This window comes from Cygnus atratus, chromosome 29, assembly GCF_013377495.2.
Source record: "Cygnus atratus isolate AKBS03 ecotype Queensland, Australia chromosome 29, CAtr_DNAZoo_HiC_assembly, whole genome shotgun sequence".
NCBI lineage: Eukaryota > Metazoa > Chordata > Aves > Anseriformes > Anatidae > Cygnus > Cygnus atratus.
In genome coordinates this window covers 2,451,767-2,468,503 of record NC_066390.1, presented here as the reverse complement: position 1 = coordinate 2,468,503, position 16,737 = coordinate 2,451,767, and the positions used below count along the sequence as shown (strand labels likewise).

At 53.8% G+C, this 16,737-nt stretch overlaps 1 protein-coding gene across 1 annotated transcript; it reads left to right on the top strand.

Moving 5' to 3' along the window:
- Positions 1-4,594: 4,594 nt before the first annotated feature.
- Positions 4,595-8,693, top strand: LOC118260670 (keratin, type II cytoskeletal 1-like). The gene is made up of 7 exons (XM_035571083.2): positions 4,595-5,062; positions 6,090-6,307; positions 6,970-7,030; positions 7,336-7,431; positions 7,778-7,942; positions 8,043-8,168; positions 8,469-8,693. Exons 1-7 carry the CDS (start codon positions 4,595-4,597, stop codon positions 8,691-8,693), a joined length of 1,359 nt encoding a protein of 452 aa, XP_035426976.2.
- Positions 8,694-16,737: the final 8,044 nt, after the last annotated feature.

Below are 16,737 nucleotides of genomic sequence, written 5' to 3'. Positions count from 1 at the left end.
AGGATGCTTCCTGGGAAGCTCCTCTTGATAAAGGACAGCTCTGAGCAGCAGCTCAGCATGGCAAGATTAGACAGAATAGGGACAAAGCAGACAAAATGACATTAGAGTTGGGCATCACAAGGTGCTTACACTACGTGACCTTTTGATGGAGCTTTCCCTTGCTGGGCTTAGGTCTAGTCTAAGAAGAACCAAAATTCTGGTGCTTGGTGTTGGTTCACCTGTTCTCCACCTGTGTTGTTGTCCTGTGGGTGCTGTTATTGCTCCTGCAGAGCTAATGACAGCAATTGAGGTTCCAATAACTCAAAAGAGTGATTTACTCAATTGATCAAAGTCTGACCTTGATTAGACTAATTATCAGCTCTAACCACTCGGGAGGCCAGCCCAGGTGGGACGTAGGCATGATGGTGTGGGTGTGGTGACCTTCCCAGCTGTAATGACACTCCGCACAACGACGGCAACGCTGGGACCCACTTCTTTTACCGGCTGCTAATCACATTGTTTACTGGATTCTGAACATCTGCCAGAATTATTTCCAGCTGTTTCAACTTCCTACTGGGGTGGGAAGTATGTTATTAAAATTGCTCCCATCACAAGCAGCCCTTTTGGGTGCTCGCTGTGAGTCTTTCAGCATGTTCTCTTCCTCTGCTCTCTGACCAGGAGAACTGGTGATCCCCCACCCAGCTGGGCAGGACAGGTCCACTGAGCAGGTTTCCAGCATTTCCTGGGTTTCCGTGGATTTTGTGAGAGTCCTGCCAGGCACGGCATAGGGTCATGGCTCAGACTGGGATCGCTTTGGCTGCTCACCCTGGGGAGCTGCTGGAAGCCAGCCCCAAGACTGGGGGGCTTCTGGGGGGCTGTGACTTCTGGGGGGCTGCTCCTGTGTGTGCTGAGCACTGGTGTTAGCTCCAGCAGCTCCCTGTCCTTATTCCTATTGTGGATTCAGACTATGAAGCCGCCCTTATTTTTTTCCTTTATTTGTGTCATGGATGCCTTTTACATTGATATTTTCCTACTGAGGAGCAGCTGCACACAGAAAGAAGTCATGTTTTCTCATGGCACCTGGCACGTTTAACCTAGAGTTCAACCCAAGTTTCCTTCTCATGCTCATTTTTCCTTTTATTTTTTTATTCTGCAGCTCATCTCTATTTCTCCTGAAACCCTTTGGAGATTTCATCTCTGCATGACTCCAGCACAGCACGCCCCAGCTCCAGGGCATCAGAGTGGCCCTGTGCTACCTCCTCATGAGTGCAGCTGCATAAAATAAAGTAAGGAAAGCAACAAACCTCTGCCTCATCCACTCACTGCAGTTAGTAACAGCAATAGAAAAACTGCTTCATTATTTTCACACGTTGTGTTAAATTAGTACTTTCACATTCCTTGTAGGGGAAGTAAGAGATTAAGAGATATTATAATTATGATTAGTATTTTCTGAATAGATCATTTAATATTATAGGTGGTTAAAATTAAGTTATAGACTTGTTTACCTTCCTGTTACCCTGGAATAATTAGTCATTAGTCACTTGTTAACGGGTCTGCAAGGCAAAGTGATGCTGCACGTGTACCAGAAGAATACCTGCTGGTCCAGACCCGAGGCTAAAAGGGAGCCCTAGCGCTGCCCACCCCATGCAAAGTGGCTCCTGCAGGTGAGAGGAGGCAGGGAAGTGACACGGAGAGGCTCCATCCCGCAGAGCTTTGGCTTTTTTGGAGCCGAGCACCCATTCTGAAGCCATGGGGAGGGATGATGCTCCTGGAGCCCTTGGCCTGGCTGGCACTGTCCTTGTGAGCCGAACGTTGGTTCCAGCCTCCTACAGGCTGGTCCCCTGGTGTCTTGGTCTCCACCCAGTCCCATTTTCTGGCCTTCTTCAGCCCAAAAGGCAACCGCCCACGCGCCACTGGAGATGCAGGGCTGTCCCTGAGCTGTCGTGGTCCCCAGGTTGCTTCTGTGCATTCGCACCACAGAGCAGCTCCTGGTGGGGAGGCTGACAGCAGGCACGGTGCCTGGTTCCTGCCCATCTTCCCACTGAGCTCGCACTGTTGAGCTCCATCGTCTCCCACCCTGGTTCTGCACAATGGAACCGGTGTGTTTCCACAAAGCGCTTCTGTTTACTGAGGCAAATGAGCGTTTTCCCCCCCAAAAAACATTCCTGGCCTGCAGGACCGGGTGCCAGCCTCCGTCAGTCTCAAAGCCCTTCCACCTTAGGGGGCACCCAGACCTCTCCAACTTTCCTCTCCAGGAAGCTTCGCAGCCTTGGTGTGCTGGGCTGGCAATTTGCCTGGCTCTGCGCATGCCCTGATGTGGGGCCCTCTTGCTTCTCCTCCTCCTCTTCCTCCCTTCCAGTCTCTTCATGGCTGTCATTGGTGCTGACAGTGGAAGGTGGGGGAAAACGAAAGTCTGTGGGACGAGAGGCATTTTTATAGGTGTGCCTATGCGACCCCAGTCCCATTTCCTGGGTGTCTGAGGGCCCTACTTACACAGGTATTTAGGCAATCAGTGATCAAGATCTGCAATTTCAGTCTTGTGTATGCATGTCTATCTCTTCCATCTGCACCGCTATTAAATTTAAGTACTGTATTTATTAATGGACTACTGTACCACGCTGCTGTGTGTCCAGTGGCTGCCAATTTCCTTGCAGTGCTCATTGGACATGGCTTGTAAAGGGCATTGGTTTGTGTCCCCAGGTGACCAGAAGAAGATTTTGCACGTTTTTCTTCCCTGCCCTATTTTAGCCATTTAAGCTTTCTATTTTGGGTGGATTAGACGGTCCTGTGCAAGTGTAGATCCATTTCCTTGAGCGCAAGAAGCAGCCTAGGCAGTAAATTGGATGCCTTTTGGATACCATTTTAATTTGCTTCAACCCCCCACCCAAAGAACCAGGGGGACTTGCGTGGCCCCTAAAGGACCCCACTCCCCGACAGACTTAATGATGGCCACCCCCATGGGAAGGACGTGTTGGGCCTGTGGTCCTTGTGGTGCACGTGTGGTGGGACATCTCCTGCTGTTTCTTTCTGGTCCATGCATGTTGGGACCTCTCTTGCTGTTTCTTTTTGGTCCACGTGTGTCTTGCTGTTCCCTGTGAAGTGTCGGAGCTACTCGGAGGCGTCTGAGAGCGATGCCAACTGGCTGCGCGGCAGCAGGAGGCATCTCCTTCCTCCGCAGGATGCACGAGCATCTCTGAGCCCGGATGCGTCGCTGCTTCTGCAGCCAGCTCAGCAGGTCCAGGTGTGGTTGGGCCACTATGCCAAGGTTGATTCGTGTCAAGGCTGATTTGTGTTGAGGCTGAGCCATGCCGAGGCTGAGCTGTTTTGAGGCCGTGCAGTGCTGGGGCTGGGCCATACCAGCGCCGGTCCCAGCAGCAGCCCAGTTTACGTGGCATATGGGGCAGGATGGCTGCTACTTCAGTGGGGTTTGCAGGATGCTGGTGCCTCGCAGAGCAGTGCAGAGCTTCTGCATGCTCCAGCAGCCACGTGGTTTGCTTTGTGTGGGGAACTGGTGCATGAGTTTAGGGCACTGGTTTTGTGTGGGCACTGGTTTTTGTGCAGCACTTCCTAGCGAGGTGCCTGCGGTGGCTTGGTGCAGCTGGCAGCAAATCTGGCGTTGTGCTAATTCCCTCCTGAGCCTAACGATGCCCTGAGATCTCAGCCCACCCACTCATAGGTACATCAGCTCTCCCTACAAGCCTCCCATTCAGGGGATTCTGAGTCTCTTCCAACGGGACCTAGGGTGAGGGCTGCGAAGCCCTGGCCACGTAACCCACACACCTGGGGGGATCAGCCCAGCACCCTTGGGAAGAAGCGCATCCCCTCAAGGCGCAGCCCAGTGCATCTGAAAGCTGTGCGAGGGACCAGGGAGAGGACCTTGCCCCATGGAAATTGTTCCACCAGTGGTTCTGGGGCTGCTGGATTGGATGTTGATTGCTTTTCTGAGATATTAGTCAAAGCTGGAGGCTTTCAGTGGTGTCAGCAGCAGGACGCAGCCTGCTTTGTGTAGCACATGCTTTGGGTGATGGCACGAATCAAGGTGGGTCGCCCCCAGCCCAAGTCACTATGAGGACAATACCAAGACATCACATCTCATAAAATGATGTGCCCAAAGCGGTGGGGAAATTCAAGAGAGGACAAACCATGGTAATGCATATGGATAACTGTGCGAGTTGTAATTAATGATGGAGGACAGGCTAATGAGATAAGGAAATCTCACCTGAGCAAAGCTCATGAGTCAAGCAGGATTTGGAGAGTTTCACAATTCCTCCACTGGTGTGTGGTGTTTACTCTGTCCCCTGTTCAAGCACCCATTAATTGCTGCCTGATGAACCAATCCAATAACAATATTAACAGACCTGCTAATTACCACGGAATGGAGGCTAACTCCTCCAGATCATATAAAGGAGAACTTCTGTCACCCCCAGCAGAGGAGCTGAGGATCCTTCACTCGTTTCTCCTCCCGTTTTGCACTGTCCCCACCTGCTCTCTCGTCTTGTCCTAACACTCCGAAAGCAACGACATGAGCCACCAGTTCTCCAGATTTGGGGACGGGTACTTCAGCTCTTCTTCTGCTCACTGCGGCACATTGGGGAGCGGGAGGAGTGCGGCTGCCATGAGCCATTGGGAAGGCGACAGAGAAGAGAGATGGGGTGGTTATGGGTATGGCAGCAGGAGTCTCCACAGCCTCGGAGGGTTTAGGAACATTTCTCCCAGTGGAGGCTATGGAGAAGAAGGAGGATATGGCAGGTGCCTGGGGTTCGGTGGTGGGAGATATCTTGATAGGGGCTTTGGAAGAAGAGGGTATTTTGTGGGAGATTTTCACGGTGGTGGTAGCGTGTACAGAGGAGGACCAGGCGGAGGGGCACGTGGTGGATGTCTTGGCCTTGCCTTTAGCGAGCAAGGGGCTGGACGGAGCTTTGGGCATGCTGGTGTCAGCAGAGGCATCGAGGAGGTCCGCATCAACACCAGCCTGCTGAGGCCGATACAAGTACAAGTTGACCCCCAGTTCCAGAGGATGCGGTCAGATGAGAAAGAGCAGATTAAGACTCTCAACAACAAATTTGCATCATTCATCGATAAGGTAAGTCCCTGTTCTTTTTGGACTTCTTATCCAGGATAGAGGGAATAGCAGGGGTGCTTCAGTGCCCACGAGACATGGGGACACTCCTGATTCGGGCATCTGATCCCCCTTTACATTGCATCCTCTGCCCCAAAAATCTCAGCATTGGCTGGATTCCCTTACGCTGGTGTGAAGTTGTTAATAGCTTGCTATAAATGCTGCTGCATGAATCACATTTAGCCCTGGGATAAGTATCTCTGAGTCGTCTTTTGTGGCAAGACAATAACAAACTGACATCATAACTCTTCCTTTCAGAGGAAAAGGGTATGTGCATGGCTAGTCATGTCCTGGGGCTTGAGAATTGTTTGTGCTAGCAAGAGAAATGGGTGGTAGACTTGGACATCCTTGGTATGTTCTGTTTCTTTTTCCTAAGCAAAGCAAAAGTCCCATTTCTACCAACCACGAAGCAGAAAGTGACTCCTTTGCTTGGAGACCTGAGACTCTTCCCAGTGGCCAGTGGCTCCCACGTTGTTCTTTACCTTTCTTTGTGTTATGCCCAATGCTTCTGCCTCTATGTGCAGTCTTATCTTCCCAGCCATTCCTACTCACAGGCACGGGAGAAAAACATCCAGAAAAACACTTCCACCCACACGGACCTGGCATGTGCCTCTGTTTGGGTGTTCACATGTGTCTCTGCACGGGGTGGAAGCTGGTGTTATTTGTCCCACGTGAAGACATAAGGGCTTCTTGTATCACCTTACAGAAACTTGTTGGTTACGCCCAGCTATTTAAAGCATGCTTAGTGCTGAAAAAATGGGAGCACCTTTGACTCTTTTTTTTTGGAACCTTCTGGATGTCAGCTCCCAGCTCACAACCTTTTTTGCTGTCCCTTTAGTTTTCCAAAAATGCCAGCTCTGCACGGTGTAGGTCTTTCTGACCTCCTTCTCTAAGGCGAGAGAGATTTATGGAGTGGTCCTGTGTGGTCTGGGAAGGGGCTGGCTCTTCTCACCCATATGTTGCTGCCAAGCTCCTCTGCTTTGCCTTCCAGGTTCAATGTCTTGAGCGGCAGAACCAGGCCCTGATGACCAAGTGGGAACTTCTGCAGCAGCAGAGCTCCAACCCAGAGGAGAGCAGGAACATCGCCACGTTCTTCCAGTCGTATATCAGCAACCTGCAGAGGCAGCTGGAGATGCTCCAGAGCCAGAAGGAGCAGCTGGATCCAGAAGCCTATAATATGCTTCAGCTTGTTGAAGACTACAAAAAGAGGTGAATAGTCTCAAGACTGGGAAAAGGCAGATTGTAGAGCTGGGATTTTCCAAAGTGGTGATAATTGTGCTCTGGGATGGCACGGCTTAGCTTCTTGCCTTCAAGCGGTTTGTAGCCATTGTAGCACTACTCTGCGGCAGGTTCACTGTGGGACGCTGAAGCTGGAAGAGCAAACCAGATCCAGTGGGGGTAGAACTCAGCGCAGTGACAGGAAAAATCTGTGGATTTATCGTTGTGGTACTCCTTCATGCCCTGCCTCCCCCAGGCAGCGAGCAGCCCTGGATTCCTCACCCCTGCTTCCCTGGCAGGGGTTTGGTAAACCTGGAGGCAGGAGGAGGAGGGACAGAGCTGAGACGGGGCAAGTCGAGAAGAGTCACTTCTTCTGGCTCAGCGGCATCCAAGAGACGTAACACTTTTCTACATGAAACGAGTTCAGAGTCACAAGGGCATTGTAGCTGATCTATAGCATGTTCTGTCTGCTGATGTAGCTTATGCCTTTGCAGAGGGTTTGCCATTGGTTTTGCAGCTGCTAGAAATTAAATGAAGTTAAATGAAAGCTTCACACATTCACTGTTTGGGCAATTCCCTTTGCTTTCTGAGCCACTTGACTGAAAAATTAAGACAGGCGATGAGCTACACATTTCTTTTCTCTGCTGCGACAGATTCGAGGATGAAATCAACAAGCGCACGTCCAAGGAAGAGGAGTTTGTGGAGCTTAAAAAGGTGAAGTAATGCGTGACGTTGAGTTAACTTAAAGCTTCAGAAATAAAACAGCAACTGGATGGTTGCTGAGGTTTGCAAAAGTGGGGGTTTTGCCTAACTGAACTCCTCTAACTGGAGTAATCTAAAACCTGATCTTTTCACTGCAAGCAGGGAGAGAAATTTTCAAATGAAAGCTGAGATTCTTAGGCCATTATCTGACTCTGGGAATGAGGGCTTAATTAAATATTATCAAGTCTTGTAAGAATTGCATTTCGGTGGAGAGTTTGCCATCAAAGACACATAAGGGTCTGTGGATTTCCTTGCAGGAGCTGGACAGTGCCTACATGGGGAAGATGGAGTTTGAAGTTCGGGTGGAAATACTGAAGCAGGAGCTTGAGTTCCTCAGATGCTTGCATGATGCTGTGAGTATGCCTCTGGTTAAAAACTTCCCCTCAGGTCAGGAAGCACACACATCTTTGGAGGCTCCAGGAAAATTCCCATTTGTGTGTAGGGAGGTGTTGCAGAGTGGGTCATCCTTGGCCTTGCATCTAATAAAATTGGTTTTTATCTGTGAGTGAGGAAGGGGGCTGGTGTGTCATGAAGGCTGGAAGAGACACTTGACAATTACAGCTGGTGGTGGAGCGATAGGACCTGGGGTGTGCAGGGGAACTCTGGTGGTAGCTGTCCTGAGGTCCTGTTTCATTCCTCCTAACAGGGCCTGAACTGCTCAGTTGGCTGTTGAAATCCTAAATCTTGTTTTCCTCGCAGGAGTTGTCCCAGCTGCAAACAGTAGCTGGCAACACCAACGTTGTTCTGTCCATGGACAACAACAGGGAGCTGAACATGGATGGCGTCGTTGAGGAAGTCAGGCAGGAGTACGAGGCAATTGCTCAGAAAAGCAAAGCTGAAGTAGATGCCATGTACCGAGGCAGGGTGAGTAGGCATCACCGAGGCAGAGAGATAAGTCTGTGCCTGGCTTGGGGTTCATTGGCCCAGAAACCAAAAATTCTGTTCTCTTCTTGCTGCACATCAGTACCAGGACCTTCAGAACATGTGGGTAAATCAACGGGAGCAACTGAGGAACAGTTACCAGGAAATCCAGGAACTTACCAGGCAGATCCAAAGACTCCAACCAGAAATTGAAATCTTAAGGAAAAAGGTAAAGCTGATACTTTCCAACAAGACTAAACCATTCAGGTCGTTCTTACACGGGGACTAAGCGCAGCCTGCCCTGCACTCGGCCCAGTGCAGCCTGTCCTTTGGAGGCAAACCTAGAGATGATATTTGCTCTTCAAACTGAAGCAGATTTAGATTTTGGGTGTCTACACTGGGTTGTAATTTGAGTTGATTAACCCAGTCAGGTGTTGTATTGTTTGAGTTCTGTCATTGAGGCGGGAGAGCTGGAAAATCCCTGTTCTGTTGGAGGGCTACAGATGCGTTCTGTCTGTGCCCTCCACAGAATGCTGGACACGAAGAAGCCATTAAGGATGCTGAGCAGCATGGGAGCTCTGCTGTCAGAGACGGCCAGAAAAAGCTTCAGGATCTGGAGAACGCCCTGCAGCAGGCCAAAGATGACCTGGCTCGAATTCTTCATGATTATCAGGAGCTCCTGAATGTGAAATTGGCCCTAGATATTGAAATTGCTATGTACAGGTCACTGCTTGAGGAGGAGGAGACCAGGTAGGTACAGGCTATTCCCCCTGGGTGGGAGCAGCTGTGCTGTGCACTGTCCCATCCTCTCACCCATCACTTAGAAGAATTGTTGCCTTGAAGGGGTGAGATTTTTCAGCCTAGTGATAGAGCCTAGGCTTACTTTTATATTTATTGGCTGCATCGTCTCAATGCTGCTTTTCATCCACAGGATACAAGAAGGCGCACCAGCCACGATCTGTAAGTATCTTGAGGTTTTGCTTTGTTTTCTTAAGGGCACTGTTATCATTCTGCTGTCAGCAGCACCTAACACCTAGCACCAGAACAACCGCATGTGCTTCTAGATTAGTTTCATAGGGAAACAAAGTAAATGGTACTCCCTTCTGAGAGGGTGTGTGCATACATGTGTATACGCATTTATATGCTAATGTATGTGTCAATCTTGATCTACTAAATTTTGAACTTAACAGTTAAATTGAACCAAATCTCTAGGAAGCAGGAAATATATCACTTAGTCAGAATGTCCATATGGTGCCTGTCAGAACTAAATGGAAAAAAAAAAAGTCCTCAAACCTATGGAAATAGGAGCTAAGGGAGAGACTGACGCGTGCTTTCCTTCCTAAAAGAAAAGGCTGCACTGTATGTTCACCTGCAGTGTAAGGCACAGATCACGTAAAACATAAGCTGGTCAAGCCATAAGACCCAGAACCAGATGAGGCAAAATTTCATTACTATATTGATAAATGAAGAACCTTGCTGACAATACGAACTGATACCATTATGAGTACTAGAGAAGCTTTGGTGACAGCCATAAAAAAAAATATATATATATATATATGCACATTATATATACATATATGTATATTAATTTTGCTTATAATAGTTACCACTAAAAAATAAGGTGGATATGCTTTCATTCCTTGCAGGTATTGTTAAACACACTGCGAGTTCTGCTGGTGGCTTTGGAAGAGACTCTGGGGATGTGAAAACAGGGAAGGGAGGGATGAACTCTGGTGGTAGAACAAACCCTGGAAGGAAAGGGTCAATGTCAGAAAAGGGAGGAGCGGGTGCAAGCTCAGGACCTGGGGGTGTAAACTATGGCAGTGGAGGGTCCATCTGTGGAGGAGGAGGGGGAGGAGGCTCTGCCTCTGGAGGGAGCTCTGGAGGTGGTGGGTCGAAGTATGGAGGCTCTGGAAGCTCAGGTCATGGTGGGTCAAGCTACGGCAGTGGAGGGCCCATCTGTAAAGGAGGAGGCGGTGGCTCTGGAGTGCAAGGAAGCTCTGGAGGTGGTGGGTCCAAGTATGGGAGCTCTGGAAGCTCAGGTCACGGTGGATCGAGCTATGGCAGTGGAGGGCCCACCTGTAAAGGAGGAGGGTCTGGGTCTGGAGTAGGGGGAAGCTCCGGAGGTGGTGGATCCAAGTACGGGAGCTCGGGAAGCTCAGGACGTGGTGGATCGAGCTATGGCAGTGGAGGGTCCATCTGTGGAGGAGGAGGCTCTGGGTCTGGCACAGGAGGAAGTTATGGAGGTGGTGGGTCTATGTCTGGAGGCTCTGGAAGCTCAGGTCATGGTGGATCGAGCTATGGCAGTGGAGGGTCCATCTGTGGAGGAGGAAGTGGCTCTGGAGGCAGCAGTGGCAGGAGAGGGTCCATTTCTGGAGGCTCCGGAAGCTCAGGGCATGGTGGATCGAGCTATGGCAGTGGAGGGTCCATCTGTGGAGGAGGAGGAGGCTCTGGGTCTGGCATAGGAGGAAGTTATGGAGGTGGTGGGTCTATGTCTGGAGGATCTGGAAGCTCAGGTCATGGTGGATCGAGCTATGGCAGTGGAGGGTCCATCTGTGGAGGAGGAGGAGGAGGCGGGTCTGGAGGCAGCAGTGGCAGGAGAGGGTCCATGTCGGGCGAAGATGGAAGCTCAGGTCATGGTGGATCGAGCCATGGCAGTGGAGGGTCCATCTGTGGAGGAGGAGGAGGCTCTGGCTCTGGAGGCAGCAGTGGCAGGAGAGGTTCGATTTCTGGAGGCTCTGGAAGCTCAGGTCATGGTGGATCGAGCTATGGCAGTGGAGGGTCCATCTGTGGAGGAGGAGGAGGCTCTGGCTCTGGAGGCAGCAGTGGCAGGAGAGGGTCCATTTCTGGAGGCTCTGGAAGCTCAGGTCATGGTGGATCGAGCTATGGCAGTGGAGGGTCCATCTGTGGAGGAGGAGGAGGCTCTGGCTCTGGAGGCAGCAGTGGCAGGAGAGGGTCCATTTCTGGAGGCTCTGGAAGCTCAGGTCATGGTGGATCGAGCTATGGCAGTGGAAGGTCCATCTGTGGAGGAGGAGGAGGAGGCTCTGGCTCTGGAGAAAGCTGTGGCAGGAGAGGTTCGATTTCTGGAGGCTCTGGAAGCTCAGGGCATGGTGGATCGAGCTATGGCAGTGGAGGGTCCATTTGTGGAGGAGGAGGCTCTGGCTCTGGAGGGAGCAGTGGCAGGAGAGGCTCCATTTCTGGAGGATCTGGAAGCACAGATCATGGTGGATCGAGCTATGGCAGTGGAGGGTCCATCTGTGGAGGAGGAGGAGGCTCTGGCTCTGGAGGCAGCAGTGGCAGGAGAGGTTCGATTTCTGGAGGCTCTGGAAGCTCAGGTCATGGTGGATCGAGCTATGGCAGTGGAGGGTCCATCTGTGGAGGAGGAGGAGGCTCTGGCTCTGGAGGCAGCAGTGGCAGGAGAGGGTCCATGTCGGGCGAAGGTGGAAGCTCAGGTCGTGGTGGATCGAGCTATGGCAGTGGAGGGTCCATCTGTGGAGGAGGAGGAGGAGGAGGCTCTGGGTCTGGCACAGGAGGAAGTTATGGAGGTGGTGGGTCTATGTCTGGAGGCTCTGGAAGCTCAGGTCATGGTGGATCGAGCTATGGCAGTGGAGGGTCCATCTGTGGAGGAGGAGGAGGTGGCTCTGGCTTTGGAGGCAGCAGTGGCAGGAGAGGTTCGATTTCTGGAGGCTCTGGAAGCTCAGGGCATGGTGGATCGAGCTATGGCAGTGGAGGGTCCATCTGTGGAGGAGGAGGAGACTCTGGCTCTGGAGGCAGCAGTGGCAGGAGAGGGTCCATTTCTGGAGGCTCTGGAAGCTCAGGTCATGGTGGATCGAGCTATGGCAGTGGAGGGTCCATCTGTGGAGGAGGAGGAGGAGGAGGCTCTGGCTCTGGAGGCAGCAGTAGCAGGAGAGGGTCTATGTCTGGAGGCTCTGGAAGCTCAGGGCATGGTGGATCGAGCTATGGCAGTGGAGGGTCCATCTGTGGAGGAGGAGGAGGAGGCTCTGGGTCTGGCATAGGAGGAAGTTATGGAGGTGGTGGGTCTATGTCTGGAGGCTCTGGAAGCTCAGGTCATGGTGGATCGAGCTATGGCAGTGGAGGGTCCATTTGTGGAGGAGGAGGCTCTGGCTCTGGAGGGAGCAGTGGCAGGAGAGGCTCCATTTCTGGAGGATCTGGAAGCACAGGTCATGGTGGATCGAGCTATGGCAGTGGAGGGTCCATCTGTGGAGGAGGAGGAGGAGGAGGCGGGTCTGGAGGCAGCAGTGGCAGGAGAGGGTCCATGTCGGGCGAAGGTGGAAGCTCAGGTCATGGTGGATCGAGCTATGGCAGTGGAGGGTCCATTTGTGGAGGAGGAGGCTCTGGCTCTGGAGGCAGCAGTGGCAGGAGAGGTTCGATTTCTGGAGGCTCTGGAAGCTCAGGGCATGGTGGATCGAGCTATGGCAGTGGAGGGTCCATTTGTGGAGGAGGAGGCCCTGGCTCTGGAGGGAGCAGTGGCAGGAGAGGCTCCATTTCTGGAGGATCTGGAAGCACAGGTCATGATGGATCGACCTATGTCAGTGGAGGGTCCATCTGTGGAGGAGGAAGTGGCTCTGGAGGCAGCAGTGGCAGGAGAGGGTCCATTTCTGGAGGATCTGGAAGCTCAGGTCATGGTGGATCAAGCTATGGCAGTGGAGGGTCCATCTGTGGAGGAGGAGGAGGCTCCGGCTCTGGAGGCAGCAGTGGCAGGAGATTGTCCATGTCGGGCGAAGGTGGAAGCTCAGGTCATGGTGGATCGAGCTATGGCAGTGGAGGGTCCATCTGTGGAGGAGGAGGAGGAGGCGGCTCTGGAGGCAGCAGTGGCAGGAGAGGGTCCATGTCGGGCGAAGATGGAAGCTCAGGTCATGGTGGATCGAGCTATGGCAGTGGAGGGTCCATCTGTGGAGGAGGAGGAGGCTCTGGCTCTGGAGGCAGCAGTGGCAGGAGAGGTTCGATTTCTGGAGGCTCTGGAAGCTCAGGGCATGGTGGATCGAGCCATGGCAGTGGAGGGTCCATCTGTGGAGGAGGAGGAGGCTCTGGCTCTGGAGGCAGCAGTGGCAGGAGAGGTTCGATTTCTGGAGGCTCTGGAAGCTCAGGTCATGGTGGATCGAGCTATGGCAGTGGAGGGTCCATCTGTGGAGGAGGAGGAGGAGGCGGGTCTGGACGCAGCAGTGGCAGGAGAGGGTCCATGTCGGGTGAAGGTGGAAGCTCAGGTCATGGTGGATCGAGCTATGGCAGTGGAGGGTCCATCTGTGGAGGAGGAGGAGGAGGCTCTGGGTCTGGCACAGGAGGAAGTTATGGAGGTGGTGGGTCTATGTCTGGAGGCTCTGGAAGCTCAGGTCATGGTGGATCGAGCTATGGCAGTGGAGGGTCCATCTGTGGAGGAGGAGGAGGTGGCTCTGGCTCTGGAGGCAGCAGTGGCAGGAGAGGTTCAATTTCTGGAGGCTCTGGAAGCTCAGGTCATGGTGGATCGAGCTGTGGCAGTGGAGGGTCCATCTGTGGAGGAGGAGGAGGTGGCTCTGGCTCTGGAGGCAGCAGTGGCAGGAGAGGGTCCATTTCTGGAGGCTCTGGAAGCTCAGGTCATGGTGGATCGAGCTATGGCAGTGGAGGGTCCATCTGTGGAGGAGGAGGAGGCTCTGGCTCTGGAGGCAGCAGTGGCAGGAGAGGGTCCATTTCTGGAGGCTCTGGAAGCACAGGTCATAGTGGATCGAGCTATGGCAGTGGAGGGTCCATCTGTGGAGGAGGAAGTGGCTCTGGAGGCAGCAGTGGCAGGAGAGGGTCTATGTCTGGAGGCTCTGGAAGCTCAGGTCATGGTGGATCGAGCTATGGCAGTGGAGGGTCCATCTGTGGAGGAGGAGGAGGAGGCTCTGGCTCTGGGTCTGGCATAGGAGGAAGTTATGGAGGTGGTGGGTCTATGTCTGGAGGATCTGGAAGCTCAGGTCATGGTGGATCGAGCTATGGCAGTGGAGGGTCCATCTGTGGAGGAGGAGGAGACTCCGGCTCTGGAGGCAGCAGTGGCAGGAGAGGGTCCATGTCAGGCGAAGGTGGAAGCTCAGGTCATGGTGGATCGAGCTATGGCAGTGGAGGGTCCATCTGTGGAGGAGGAGACTCTGGGTCTGGCATAGGAGGAAGTTATGGAGGTGGTGGGTCTATGTCTGGAGGCTCTGGAAGCTCAGGTCATGGTGGATCGAGCTATGGCAGTGGAGGGTCCATCTGTGGAGGAGGAGGAGGTGGCTCTGGCTTTGGAGGCAGCAGTGGCAGGAGAGGTTCGATTTCTGGAGGCTCTGGAAGCTCAGGTCATGGTGGATCGAGCTATGGCAGTGGAGGGTCCATATGTGGAGGAGGAGGAGGCTCTGGCTCTGGAGGCAGCAGTGGCAGGAGAGGTTCGATTTCTGGAGGCTCTGGAAGCTCAGGTCATGGTGGATCGAGCTATGGCAGTGGAGGGTCCATCTGTGGAGGAGGAGGAGGAGGCGGGTCTGGAGGCAGCAGTGGCAGGAGAGGGTCCATGTCGGGTGAAGGTGGAAGCTCAGGTCATTGTGGATCGAGCTATGGCAGTGGAGGGTCCATCTGTGGAGGAGGAGGAGGAGGCTCTGGGTCTGGCACAGGAGGAAGTTATGGAGGTGGTGGGTCTATGTCTGGAGGCTCTGGAAGCTCAGGCCATGGTGGATCGAGCTGTGGCAGTGGAGGGTCCATCTGTGGAGGAGGAGGAGGTGGCTCTGGCTCTGGAGGCAGCAGTGGCAGGAGAGGGTCCATTTCTGGAGGCTCTGGAAGCTCAGGTCATGGTGGATCAAGCTATGGCAGTGGAGGGTCCATCTGTGGAGGAGGGGGAGGCTCTGGCTCTGGAGGCAGCAGTGGCAGGAGAGGGTCCATTTCTGGAGGCTCTGGAAGCACAGGTCATAGTGGATCGAGCTATGGCAGTGGAGGGTCCATCTGTGGAGGAGGAAGTGGCTCTGGAGGCAGCAGTGGCAGGAGAGGGTCTATGTCTGGAGGCTCTGGAAGCTCAGGTCATGGTGGATCGAGCTATGGCAGTGGAGGGTCCATCTGTGGAGGAGGAGGAGGAGGCTCTGGGTCTGGCATAGGAGGAAGTTATGGAGGTGGTGGGTCTATGTCTGGAGGATCTGCAAGCTCAGGTCATGGTGGATCGAGCTATGGCAGTGGAGGGTCCATCTGTGGAGGAGGAGGAAGTGGCTCTGGAGGCAGCAGTGGCAGGAGTGGGTCTGTTTCTGGAGGCTCTGGAAGCTCAGGGCATGGTGGATCAAGCTATGGCAGTGGAGGGTCCATCAGTGGAGGAGGAGGAGGTGGCTCTGGCTCTGGAGGCAGCAGTGGCAGGAGAGGGTCCATTTCTGGAGGATCTGGAAGCTCAGGTCATGGTGGATCAAGCTATGGCAGTGGAGGGTCCATCTGTGGAGGAGGAGGAGGCTCCGGCTCTGGAGGCAGCAGTGGCAGGAGAGGGTCCATGTCGGGCGAAGGTGGAAGCTCAGGTCATGGTGGATCGAGCTATGGCAGTGGAGGGTCCATCTGTGGAGGAGGAGACTCTGGGTCTGGCATAGGAGGAAGTTATGGAGGTGGTGGGTCTATGTCTGGAGGCTCTGGAAGCTCAGGTCATGGTGGATCGAGCTATGGCAGTGGAGGGTCCATCTGTGGAGGAGTAGGAGGAGGCGCGTCTGGAGGCAGCAGTGGCAGGAGAGGGTCCATGTCGGGCGAAGGTGGAAGCTCAGGTCATGGTGGATCGAGCTATGGCAGTGGAGGGTCCATCTGTGGAGGAGGAGGAGGCGGCGGCTCTGGAGGCAGCAGTGGCAGGAGAGGGTCCATTTCTGGAGGCTCTGGGAGCTCAGGTCATGGTGGATCGAGCTATGGCAGTGGAGGGTCCATCTGTGGAGGAGGAGGAGGAGGCGGCTCTGGAGGCAGCAGTGGCAGGAGAGGTTCGATTTCTGGAGGCTCTGGAAGCTCAGGTCATGGTGGATCGAACTATGGCAGTGGAGGGTCCATATGTGGAGGAAGTGGAGGCTCCAGCTCTGGAGGCAGCAGTTGTAGGAGTGGGTCTGTTTCCGGAGGCTCTGGAAGCTCAGGTCATGGTGGATCGAGCTATGGTAGTGGAGGGTCCATCTGTGGAGGAGGAGGCGGCTCTGGCTCTGGAGGGAGCAGTGGCAGGAGAGGTTCCATTTCTGGAGGCTCTGGAAGCTCAGGTCATGGTGGATCGAGCCATGGCAGTGGAGGGTCAATCTGTGGAGGAGGAGGAGGAGGCTCTGGCTCTGGAGAAAGCTGTGGCAGGAGAGGTTCCATTTCTGGAGGCTCTGGAAGCTCAGGTCATGGTGGATCGAGCTATGGCAGTGGAGGGTCCATCTGTGGAGGAAGTGGAGGCTCCAGCTCTGGAGGCAGCAGTTGTAGGAGTGGGTCTGTTTCCGGAGGCTCTGGAAGCTCAGGTCATGGTGGATCGAGCTATGGTAGTGGAGAGTCCATCTGTGGAGGAGGAGGCGGCTCTGGCTCTGGAGGGAGCAGTGGCAGGAGAGGCTCCATTTCTGGAGGCTCTGGAAGCTCAGGTCATGGTGGATCGAGCTATGGCAGTGGAGGGTCCATCTGTGGAGGAGGAGGAGGAGGCTCTGGCTCTGGAGAAAGCTGTGGCAGGAGAGGTTCGATTTCTGGAGGCTCTGGAAGCTCAGGGCATGGTGGATCGAGCTATGGCAGTGGAGGGTCCATTTGTGGAGGAGGAGGCTCTGGCTCTGGAGGGAGCAGTGGCAGGAGAGGCTCCATTTCTGGAGGATCTGGAAGCACAGATCATGGTGGAT

What these genes read in the sequence shown, in the direction of transcription:
- LOC118260670 (XM_035571083.2), top strand. Translation starts at nt 4,595, where the DNA reads ATGAGCCATTGGGAAGGCGACAGAGAAGAGAGATGGGGTGGTTATGGG. An exon ending in GTTGAAGACTACAAAAAGAG is followed by an intron (nt 6,308 to 6,969) that starts GTGAATAGTCTC and finishes CTGCTGCGACAG; the next exon opens with ATTCGAGGATGAAATCAACA. An exon ending in ATGCCATGTACCGAGGCAGG is followed by an intron (nt 7,943 to 8,042) that starts GTGAGTAGGCAT and finishes GCTGCACATCAG; the next exon opens with TACCAGGACCTTCAGAACAT.